Source organism: Callorhinus ursinus, unplaced genomic scaffold, assembly GCF_003265705.2.
Source record: "Callorhinus ursinus isolate GAN/ISIS: 27379988/994484 unplaced genomic scaffold, GSC_fseal_2.0 scaffold7, whole genome shotgun sequence".
NCBI classification, from domain to species: Eukaryota; Metazoa; Chordata; class Mammalia; order Carnivora; family Otariidae; genus Callorhinus; species Callorhinus ursinus.
This window is the reverse complement of record NW_027397069.1, coordinates 5,677,239-5,689,851: the sequence shown is the minus strand read 5'-3', so window position 1 is coordinate 5,689,851 and position 12,613 is coordinate 5,677,239. Positions and strand designations below refer to the sequence as shown.

The 12,613-nt window shown below is 39.0% G+C and overlaps 1 protein-coding gene across 3 annotated transcripts in view; it reads right to left on the bottom strand.

Annotated features, from left to right (window-relative positions):
* NALCN (sodium leak channel, non-selective) overlaps window positions 1-12,613 on the bottom strand; it is a 308,717-nt gene that overhangs the window by 20,278 nt on the left and 275,826 nt on the right. For all 3 annotated transcript variants that reach the window (XM_025874689.2, XM_025874690.2, XM_073894331.1), the window contains 4 exons: window positions 6,200-6,320; window positions 6,017-6,115; window positions 764-857; window positions 146-252 (listed from right to left, as the gene is read on the bottom strand). In XM_025874689.2, the coding sequence (XP_025730474.2) occupies window positions 146-252; window positions 764-857; window positions 6,017-6,115; window positions 6,200-6,320 (421 nt within the window). The remainder of the gene's footprint in view (window positions 1-145; window positions 253-763; window positions 858-6,016; window positions 6,116-6,199; window positions 6,321-12,613) is intronic.

Genomic DNA, 12,613 nt, shown 5'->3' with positions numbered 1-12,613 from the left:
CTCTCCTTAGAACATGACTGTTAGTTTTAATTTTTTTACACTAAAAAACATAAGACTGTGAACGGATATGGCCCCTTGCGATATTCTTGGATGCACCAATGAACAAACAAGTCCTTCCCAGAGTTTCAGCGTGAAAGAAAAGTACCTTGACAGACAGCAGCACCGACTGGGCCAGGACAAGCAATGCAATTGTCCTCTTAAAGAATGGATGCTGGGTTATGTCATACATCTTAGCTCTAAAACCATCATTATCTGCAAAAGAGAGGTTGAGGCAAGGGCATTTCAGACATAGGTCACATTTACTTTCTTGTCTTTCATTTCCTTTAATGCTCGTTTTAAAACTCATTACTTTTTTTTCCTCCTATAGTTCAATCTATTGTGTGGTGTTTTGCAGGAATGGCTGGTTCTGAATATTTAAAACGACGGTGCATGACGCCGTCCGTATTGGAAGGAGAACCGCATCATTCAATTTCTGTCAGTTTAATACATTTCACTCATATGTTTAAAAGGCAAGCACAAATATATTTTATTTAAAAATTCATTTTTTCATTTAGGGCTTATCCTGAGAGCATTGAAGCACAGCCTTCGGGTGGTTGATTTTAATAGCCTATGGAGAGATCTGTAGTTTGGAGCCTGTTTCTATATTAACTTATGCACAACCGCCTAGTGGCCTCACGATTATTATTTTAATTGAAATCTTAGACTCCTGGGGAATCATGAACACTGGTGCCCAACATGAATAAAATCAGAGCATCTTTGATACCCGGGCGAGGTGGGAGATGAAGAGGCTGTGCTATCTTCAGTCGGCTCTTCAGATCTTCCCATCTTCTCTGATCTACAGTCAGCAGAGCTGTCCCCTTAATAAACAAAGGAAAGCAGAAAAAGGCCTTATGTCGTCTACTCCACACCGAGGGCATTGCAAATGGGGTGGTGATACCAACAGGACTAATTTGGGGGTGTGAAATAAAGATATTCTTCAAATACCATGATGGTTCGATAGGCATGGTCAGAATTCTCAAATGTGGTCTTGAGAGGAGTCCCCAAAAGGGTGGCCTTCAACTGGCATCTTTGAAGATGTATAATATTCAGGTTTGGGAAAATCTAAAGAAGGTTCTCTATACAATCAGATTTTCAAAAAGGGATACCCACTCTAATAAGTGGTTAGTTTCCTTTCGTTTCATTGTGGGAAATGCTGCAGCAAAACTGTAGCTTGTCTATCTTTTGCTTCTGGTTAAGGTGATTGTGTCCTTTTTTTTTTTTAAATCATTCTGATATATATAATAAAAAAACTATTTTCAAGTGGTATGAAGTCACAGAATTTGAATCTTGAAGAATTAATGCTGCAACAAATGTCTAAATGAGATAAAATATTCTTTATTATATATATGTGTGTGCATATATATAGGAGTACTTCATTAAAATGCTATATCCATATATATTATATTGCGTGACATTTCATTCTGCTACATTATAAAGGCAGAACTGGAAAAAAAAACCCCACCCACCCTCCACTCCCATTCTTCCTTTCTTTCTACAGAGCTAATTACTGTCCTTCAAGAGTATGTCCCCCTCACGATGTTTTCAGATTTTGCTGTTTGTGTATGTATCAATACATAAGAACATACTTGTTTTGAATTTCAAAAATTTATATAAATGGTATCCAATCTGTGCTTATTTATGTAGTTTGTTTTTATCTTCACTGAACACTATGTTGTGCATACAACTAGTCACTAGACCTAATTGGTTTAACTGTTCAGAGTATCTCACTGTACAAATATATCGGAAGTTAGCTTTATATTACTATAAAAATGTTGCAATAAGCACACATGTATTACCTCATGGTGAACATCTATGAGACTTTCTTGATAGCAAATCTCTAGGAGAGGAATTGCTGGGGTTAGGGATTTATGCATCTCTACGTTTGTCAGATATTGTGAAGTTACTGTCCAAAGAGGAATAACCAAGAAAATTTGCTGCTAGCAATCTCCAAGTATTCATGTCCTAATATTCTTGCCAATACTTGGTATTATCAGACATTTAAATTTGGCCACGAAGGGGGGGAAATGTATGTAATTTAGTTTTAATATCAATGAGATGAAACATTTTTTACGTGTATAAATGGGGGCGTGATTTCTGTATCTTCCTATGTGAATTGCCTGTTCATATTCTTTGCTCATTTTTGTATTTGGATATTTACTTTTAGATGTTTTATAGAAATTCTTAATATATTCTGGATATTAATCTTCTGCCAGTTACATGAGTTGTAAATATTTCCTCTTAGTCTTAGCATGCTTTTTAAAGAAATTTTTGCTTATCATGTCTCTTATCTCTCAGAAACTTTTCATTTTAATGTAATCTAATCTATAAATTTCTTTCTTTATAGATTCCACTTTGTGGTTAAAGTCAAGAAATCCACAACTACGGCAGGGTCAAAAATAAATTCTACATGGTTGACAAATGGTTTTTCATAGGTAGGTCTTTCATTCTTTTGGAATTCATTTCTGAGTATGCTGTGAGGTAGGGATCTCTGTTTAGTTTCTTCTATGTAGACACTCAATGACCCCAGCATCACTTACTGATGGTCTCATCGTCTCCGCTGATTTGTTGTGCTACTTCTGTTTTATATATACCTGTCCCTTCTATGGCTTTCGGTTTTGTTCTGTAAGTTTAACTTTCTGTCCTTGTATCATTATCTAACCTGTTTGACTCACTATAGCTTGTTTATTTTCCTTTTCTACATTTTTGTTCATGCTCAACCTTGAGAGAGGTTTGTCAATTTAATTTTTTTAAAGAATCTGTTTTTGTCATTCTTGAATCTTTTATCGTATCTTTGTTTTCTATATAATTAATTTTTGTCCTTATCTTTGTTACTTTCTTCCATTTTGTTGTTCTTATTATAATTTATTGATTTGGCTATGTGACATATTACTAATTAATTAATCTTTGATTTTTTTAAAAAATGTACACTTATAGTTATAAATTTCCCTCTACTGATTTACCTGTATCTTGTGAGCTTTCATCTATGATTTTTATAAATGATTTATCTAAGTGTCTTGTGCTTTCCTATTCTGATTTCTTCAGTGACTCATAAATTATTCAGAATGTTGTCTTAACATCTTCAACTTATGAGGGATTTTTGTTATCTTTTTTATTATTACAGAGAATGCGCTCTGTACATTATCAATTTTTTGGTATTATTTTATGACCTTGTAGAGGGTACCTTTTATACTTGAAAATTATTGGGGTCAGGGTTCTTTTTATGTCCAGTAGATCAAATGTTTTTATTGTGTCAAATCTCATATTTTCTTTTTTTTTTTTCCTGTCTATGAGTTTCTTAGAGAAATATGTTAATATCTTTCACTGTGATTTTGGACTTGCTAGCTTTTTAAAATAATTTGGATCATTTTTTCTTCATATATTTTATGGTTCAGGAGTTCTATACTTTGCTAGGGATTAGTTTCTTTGGGAATTATTTAATTACACTGTTTATTCCTAATAATGATATTTGTTTTAAGTTAATTTTTCTAATATTAGTATTGCTAAACCATTTTTCTCACTCACTGCAAACAAATACTTTGGGTTCTCTGGGTGCAACACACATTCATATTATTCCTTAATATACAGAACAAATTATTTTAGAAAGTTGAACTCTGAAATGATCCAAAAGAATAATAAGCATGGTGGTATCATCTGTTCATTAATGCGTGAAAACCTCTGAAAGCTTATTATTGTGAAATTAAGTTTATTAATCAAACTGTTATCTCATAATCAAGAAATTAAAAATACATATATTACTAGTATAGACTTTGAACTTTTTAGACAGGGTTCCATTTTCTAGGGAAGACATAATTTTCCATAATTCTGAATTGTGAAAACATTGCCCCCAAAGCTTGCCTTATTTCCCATATCTTTATATTTCCCCACTGCCTATATATTTGGAAATCTGCTCACATACCTTTGGGTATGACCATTAGCATGTGAGCTTCAGGAAGGCAGAAGTCTTTATGTGTTTAGTGTTTAGTTTGTGTGTTTAGCTTCTTGTGTCCCCAGGGTCAAGAGCAGTGTCTGGCACCAGTAAGTGCTCAAAGAAATCTGTCGAATGACTGAATGATAAATGAATAAATGCTGTTATACAGCAGCTCACATACTACCCTCTGAAAAGCTTACAGAAAACAAAGATCTCTTCTCAATGGTTCATATAATTCAGAAATCTGGATCTCCAATTAAATAATCAAATTTGTAATGTCTGGTAATGTGATTTCTTCTACTTTTCCTCTTGCTCTAAGCACCCATTTGAGCTTATGTCCACGTTCCCCTTACCCAAGCCAAGATGCTTCTTTCTTCCCTCAGAACAAAAGAAATACAACCAGTATGGTGAGTAAACCTCCTGACACTCTGCTTACTTAGCCATTCCTCTAAGTTCAAGGGCTGCGATTGATTATATATTCGTCTCTAGTTGTTGAACATCTATGTTGTTGCATTTATGTCGCTGATTTTGATTCTTCTGAAATCAGGACCTGATTCTCCTGAAACCAGGTGTCTGCTCAGAGGGCCTAGCACGGTGTTCTGAGCGAGCAGAACCTAAGCTCTCTGTTAACTGACTGACTGGCTTCTGCTCTTACTCAGGAATCCCCGGTGTCTGCTCTAGTGCAGGGCTCAAAGGCATCTAAAGAGACCTATCTTCCTCCTTCTGCTTGGTATTAAATTGAACACACTGTAGGGCTTAAAGACACTCATTTATGAATGTGTTATAGTAAAATAGGGGGCTGGGCAATATGATCTCTCTCTATCCTTCTTTCTTACACTGAAATCCCATGTTTCTGTGGGTCGGAGTAGTGTTGGGACCCAAAGGGGGATTTTTAAGTCACACCCTTTGAAAGCCGGGACGAAATGAGGTCCTCATTAGGCACACATCAAAGGTGGCAATTGACTGAGTAGCTGGAACCACACGTGTGGAGCCTGGGGGGACCATGAATGATACAGTCCCAGGTAAAGCTGCCCTCACCAGCAGGCTCTGATGTGGCTGTGTGCGATTCGGTACGAGCCCTGAATCCCAGGAGCAGCACGGTGCTGTGCGGCATGTCTAGCTTTCATTCACTGCAGGGCAACGGTCGACATTTTTATACTCTTGAATTGGAAGACTCTCAGACTCTGCAGAGTCGGCACCACTTCTGAATTCTGGCCCTGGCTTTTCTACACCTTAAAAGCCCCAGACAAGTTATGTCACCTCTGTAAGCTGTTTTCGCTTCCACTGTGCATTTCAGAGTCGAGAGAATTGAAAACAGCATATGTCAACCTTAGTGCACAGTAAGTGCTCGAAAGCTGTATGCACCTCGATTATTAGGATTCCAGAAGACTGGACCCTTACATAATAGAGGGCATATCCGCCATGTCCAGAAGAATGAGGTCGAATGTTCTGCCCCCAAACTCACTTTCTGACAGGAAACTATATGCTGGCCAGTTTCCCATTTGGGAGCTCTTGTACTGATCGTTAGAGCTGTTATGATCTCAGAATGTTTCCCGAGTTCATAAAGTATGTAAAGTTCTTCTCCGAAATTAGAACATCTTCTTTTTATTCAGTGAATTGGGATTGAACATTTTCTCCTGCACCCCCAACCCCATCAAAATGCCGAGTTCACCTCTGGAGTTACAAAGCATCCAGTTTACATTGTGTGAAAGTTTAATATCACCTGCAATCAGCGCGTCCCTTAGTTCAGCTCGTGTTTTCATAACTTGCTGCCCCTCCTTTCCGTTTGAACAACAGGAGATGTGCCTTTCAGTTGTCAGCGAATTAATGATACCATTATCAAAAGGGGAAATTTAGCAAGAGAACCGTGCTCTTAAATAGTGTGCCTGAAAGGCAGCGATGAGGTAGCCTGTCAACTAGTTATAGAGATTATTTACACCAGTCACATTAGGGGTTGAATGCGACTTCACACCGTGGGAGAAAAAGAGAGCTCAAAGCAAGTGGCTAGAACCAGATAAACCCTGCGGTATTCAAACCAAGACTGCTTACCTTGTTTTCATTGAAATTAGCAATAACCACGCCAACAAAAAGGGTCAGTCCAATCATGCAACCCAGGAATACAAAAACATGAATATAGATCCCATGCATCTGTATAAATGAAAAACACGGTTATTCATCAAAGCAAAGGAAAGCAGCTGTTGAGCATTCAAAGGATTCCATGTGCTTGCTTACCGGCCCCACACGATGAATAATAACATCCCTCACTTCTACCCAGCCTTTCAGGGAGAGCACTTCAAACAATGCCAGCATAGCATTTCCCACATTGTCAAAATTAAAATTCCGAGGATTTGCCCTGCAAGTCAGAAAGAGGAATGCTCTGTGAAATTCGAGGAGAAGCAGCCTAGGGCAAATATCCTGTAGCTCTTTCCGGTCTTAGGTGGGGGGTATGTTTATCATTTGGAAGGTAGGCTAGACGGCATTCATTTGCTCAATCATAAAAATGCATGCATGCCTTATAATTTCTTAAAACGGAATTCCTGGGTAATAATGGGGCGTTCTTAGCAGGAGGCAACAAAAGGCAACAAACTCAACTTCTAGCTCTAGATGTTCTGCGAGGTTTCTGGCTTGTCCTGATTATACCCAGGGCTGGAAACACACTTTCTAGTTACAAACTGCATGGGAGATTCTCACTAAGGGGCGGTGGAGTCTGGCTGTGAATTTTTAAAAAAAGATATCTTTATTTTAGAGAGCGAGCGAGCGAGAGTGGGGGGTGGGGCAGAGGGAGACAGAGAGACAATCTCAAGAGACTTCCAGCTGAGCATGGAGCCCGACGTGGGGCTCGATCTCACGACCCTGAGATCATGACCTGAGCTGAACCAAGAATCTGAGGCGCAACTGACTGAGGCACGCAGGTGCCCCTGGGTATGAATTTTGCAATAGTTTTATAACTGAAAAACTCTTCTACAGGTGTAAACTACAATTCCTGATGTTAATATAGAAAGTGTAAAAAGAGTAGAATCTGGCCACTTTCCTTAATTCTTGACATCACGGGACTATCACGCTGTAAAGTAGTGACGCATTTAGAGGTCACTGAGTGGCAAGAGGTGTTTGCTCATAGCCTAGATGTTTCCAGAACATTCTCTCCCAGTGGGATTTTTTTTCTCTCATTACCTCTGGGTGTTCTCAACAGAGACTTCTCGTAGACCCCAGTGCTGCAAGATGCTTTCTACACCCACAGTTGATTCCTGATTTCTAAAACACTCTGTCTCCACTATTAACTTTTTTGAAGGGGGGATGGGTCATTTCTTGTTTTTCTGATGTTTTACTTTTTTCTTCCCACGAACAAAAGGGATCTTTTCTATATATTACATCTCCCTTAGTCATTATGGGTCTTAGCTAACATTTTTGTTGTCAGTAGAAAGATTTCAGTGTTTTTCTCTTTTCCCCCTTATTAGACTATTGAAGATAATTATAAAATCTAGACAACTACACAATGGGAAGTCATGACTATTACTGTATTTCCTAGATTTGATGGAGAATTGGGCCTGGCACTACTAAGAAGAGTAAGCCTATAGAAGCCTAACCAAATTACAGTTTGATCATTTCTTTTTCCCGCTAGCTCATTTATCAAAATTTAACCTTCACAAAAGGCAACACTCTGGGGAAAACCTGGGTTAGTATTTTTCTGCCACCTTTTATATATATTTTTTAAATCATAGAAACAATCATGCAGTGCACCTACATTAAGTTTTCTTTTTCAAAATATTTTTAAATACTAAATAAATGAGGATCTAGTAAGAAACCATACAGCTACACTGACTTGCTCCTAAAGGTTTAAAGCTGATGGGTAGAAACATTTTCCATATACTGCAAAAACCCCACTCAGAAATTCCTATTTTGGGATTCTGATTTATATTTTTTAAGTATGAAAGTACAAGCATATTCTCTTGGATTTTTCCAACATCCTTTCCTTTGGGGATTTCAATTAAATTTAATATATTTTACAGCAGACAGAAGCCGTAAGGATTCTGCAGATGCCACCGTTTTCTTGAATAAGGATTTTTTTTTTTAAGCCAAGCAAGCCGGCTCTCAGATCTGATGTTGAACTTTCTTACCCATCCATTTTCTTTATGTAAAAGTGCTTTTTTAGCTGAATTTGCAGCAACCCAAAGTACTTTCATGTTCCACATCCTTTAGAAGTTAGAACATGTTAAAAATACACTTTTAGGCTAAACCAAGAAAAATAAAATGGAGGATTATAGACTTAACTAGTTGGAACCATACATCACATTAAAAAAGTAAGTATCCGTTTTAATCATCTAAGATGTTTATTTATGCTTTGTTCATGTTACTAAAATTGGGAAGTTTAAAACTTTATCTATAACTGCAGAGGATTTCAGTAAATCCCAAACACAGTCCATTGTTGTCAGTTTTCCTGTTGTCCTTCCTTGATCTGGAAGCCTGTTTAAATATAATCTTTTCTGGTTAATTTAAAAAATATTATAATCTTGTCTATCCAATTCAGAAAACTAAGACATGGTTTCTGACCTCACAATTTCATTAATCTTCTACCTCTCAGGGAAAAGTGCTCCAAGGTCCCAAGGTCGTGATAAGGAGGGCTGCTCCTCCTCTGGGAAGAATTGGACCCCCAGGAGTAGAGGAGCTCAGCCTGTGGCCTTGGGTAGAGAAATGCAGGAGATGACGTCATCCAAAATGGTCCTTCCAAGACCCTGGAAGTATCATATTTCTGTTAAACTTAAAAAAGCAAGGAAGGGGTGCCTGGGTGGCTCAGTCAGTTTAGTGTCCAAATCTTAGTTTCGGCTGAGGTCATGATCTCATGGAACATGAGACTGAGCCCCACATTGGGCTCCGCTTGGGGAGTCTGCTTGTCTCCCTCTCCCTCTGCTTCTCCCCCTGCTCATGCACTCTCTCTTTCTTTTTCTTCTTTTTTTTTTTTTTAAAGATTTTATTTATTTATTTGAGAGAGAGAGAGAATGAGAGATAGAAAGCATGAGAGGGAAGAGGGTCAGAGGGAGAAGCAGACTCCCTGCTGAGCAGGAAGCCCGATGCGGGACTCGACCCCGGGACTCCGGGATCATGACCTGAGCCGAAGGCAGTCGCTTAACCAACTGAGCCACCCAGGCGCCCTGCACTCTCTCTTTCTTAAATGGAGGGGATTAAATCTTAAAAAAAAAAAAAAAAACCCAAAAAACAAAAGTAAGGTAGATTTATATTATTTTCCTTAAAGAAGCATACTCAAATTGTTTGAGCTGTAGACTCTACAAAAATCTGATCTTCTGCCTAGAATGTATTATGGTATGACTTAAAATTACCTAGGGGTAAACTCCAGGGAAGCTTCCAGTGAGCTCAGGGGCTTATTTATGTAGCATCAAAGCCTTTAGCATATTGTATTGCATTATTTGTAATACTAATTTCTGTTCTCCACTACACTTCAAGCTCCTAAGGATTGGGGACCACAGCTTGTCCCCAGTGACAGAGTAATGTCTAAAGATCAGTAAGCACTCAAGAAATATATTTCTTGAAACTGAGTACTCATTTTTGATATTCCTCTCATGCATTCCATTTTCCTACGTCCTAGACCTCTGCTTAAAACAAAACACACAATATTATGTATATATATGTGTGTATATATATATATATATATATATATAATACAAGGTAATTTTTATCTCATCAAGTCTGAGAGAAAGAAAGAAGGAAATGAATGTATTCATCTGAGCAGAGAATATGGAAGCCTGACTGTCTCCTGAATTAGGTAGTGCATATTTATGTTCTTCTTCATTATAATTATCAAAGAATCCCCCAATGCCAATTCCCAAGATACAAATTATTTCCTTAATCATAAGTTTGCCAATATAAAATTATTTCAGCTGCTAACTCTTGATGAGCTTTCTAAAGAAGGAAAATGTGAAAATTAGCGTGGTTATAGTTGACATTTGTTTGACAGAGATTTTTATTTCCCTAAAACTAACCCAAATCGCAATATTCTGAACCAACGGACAAGCCCTATTGTAATGGGCTTCAAGTGATGCCCCTCTGTCAGCTTATGCTTTTAAAGTGCTGTCAAACTCAAAACCCCTAATAATAACTTACATGAAACACTGCATGAATTTTTAAAATCCCAGGTAGCTAGCTGGTTTTATGGAACAGGTTGAATGCCAGAGGGTACGGTTGGAAACAGGTTTACTTTTCTCCCAACACTGCCTTCTAGGGGGTTCTAGCTCCCTTCCTGACATTGTGGACATCCCAAAGCTTTTTGGTCACTTTCAGTTGTATGAGTCTCCTTCTAAAAAGCCCACTCCGTCCTACATCAAACCTCTGTTCTCGTGACCTGTACAAGAACACCTTCCTTATCTGCTCTGCCTGATCCACAGCTTGAGGAGGGAAGAAGAGTGCTGGCTGCTCTGTTAGCCTCCTCCCCTTAAGGCCACCATCTGCTTCGTACAAGAAGGGGGTGTGACGACTTAGAAATGAAGTTCAAGTCCATGTATCTTACACTGGCGGGCACCAGCCACTGCTGCTTTGGTCCCAACAGCTATTCTTTTCATGGAAGTGCGTTGTCTGCCATGTTCCTACCTTCTGTAAACTTGATACTTTAACATCTGTCCTACATGCCTATGATGGACACACTTTGCTCTGACCAGCTCAGTAAAATGCCTGAATCACCCTGCCTTGACCTCCTACCTCTCCCATCACCCTCCCACCTCCTTGCGAGGAGTTGTTTTTAAGGGCTTGCTTTTCAAACACAGACCAACCAACCCAGAGTCCACAGCCCCAACCACCTCCTTTATCAGGCTTCCACACTCCAGCCCACCATCCACCTGCCCTAATCACCAGGTACCAGACCACTAGGGACAGCACCTGTGTCCAAGAGCCCACTGAAGTTCCTCAACGAGCCAATCCTAAGCCTGCGTGCCCCAACTCACCCAATCCCAACTCAGGGAAACCACAATAAAGGTTCCTGCCCACAGTTCCCCTGTGCCTCGTGACTGACCCTGGTGCTTCCTTGTGTGGCCTCCCCATCCTCTTGGGAACTATGAGTAACAAACCAGCTCTTCAGTGGTAATTGTCTCTTGATCTGTTGGCTCTACGATACCTCAAATTTTCTATTAATACACTATATCTTGAAACATTCCCCAGCATGAGGGTGCCCCATTGTGTCATTCTTGCTGAGGGTTGTCTGAGGGTGATTCCTCAGTTCTCATTCCTGGAAACTCCCCCACAGCCCCTCCAACAAGAGCCCCCTCTCCCCAGCATACAGCCTTTTGCAGCAGAGTTCCATCAAGATGGCTCAGATCAGGTGGCCCCAGGCAGTGATGACTCGGAGCCTCCAGAAACACCCAATAACCCTGCCCTGCCAGATGGTGAAGGGCAGCTTGCCTACACGAGCATCTCTTCTCGCCTTGCCAGTCTCTGACATGAAACAGTCCCCACGGGGGGCCTCACTTGGCTGGGGAGACAAGCACCCCTGACCTCCTCCACAGTGAAGGGACAGAAGCCACAGCACCGTCTACTGAATTCCTTCACTTCCACGACCCTGTCTTTGAGCGTAGTGTTTCCTTTTACGGGACCTGGGTGATGGAGGTGGATGATCTTTTAGTCAGTGCTGCTGGAAATGGCATGTTGCTCTCTTCGGAATATAATCAAACTTTATCTCCTAGTGACCTCAGCTCTGAGGCTTTTGCCAAAATTCTAAAAGAGTAGTAAAAAAAAAAAAATCTCATTTGATGTCTTGCTCTGAATAAATTATTTATGGTGTAATAATGCATTTTCACCTCACAAAAAATAAACTCTTTATGCTTCTTTAATATTTTATTTTAATGTAAATTCGACTGCTTTTACAGTAAGCACCGGGATAAGGATGTCTCCCTGAGTTATGTACATCCCTCCTCAGCTCAAGCCACATAGCCAAATTCACCTTTTTTTCATAACTCTTTGGTATTTAAAAAAATTAAAACCCAGTATAAATTGTACTGAATTGTTTATAAGAGTTAATTTCACATTCGAGAAATGCCAGAGCTGGTAACAATGAGTCCTAAGGGTACAAGTGGGTGAAATGTAATTTCTTTGAAAGAGTTCTGACATTTAGTAGAGCATGCCAAATGTGACAGAAACAGAGTTGTCGCTGTGGTTCACTTGTTACTCCAAGAGGTAAAATGAAATAAAAAGAAAACAGATGACTACTTAAAAGGACAAATGAAGTTAGTAGGACACTCAGTTCATCAATGAAGCCTACTCAGAGATTTCATTCATGGTCATTAATAAACTGGATGAGAAAGAAGGTACTAGGCACTTCCAGCTTTGATGTAAATGCTTTGAAAACTCATTTTCAAGAAAAATGAATTTTAAAGAGAAAGTTAGATATAATCATTTGAGTTCCTGATTATTCCTTTCCAGTGTTTCCATAATGGAAATCCTTCGGTGTAAATGGGTTTTAAAATTGAAACAGCTTTATGATTTGGGCTTCTCTACAACTGTTATGAGGATATCAGATTCTCCCTTAAAGATATAAACTCAGGACGAGTTTAGTTTTAATTTGATAGAAAAACTTTGTCTTTTAAGCCTCACTAATTTCTAATGCCATGTGAATCGAGATACATACTTCCAAGTATTAGAAAAATACTG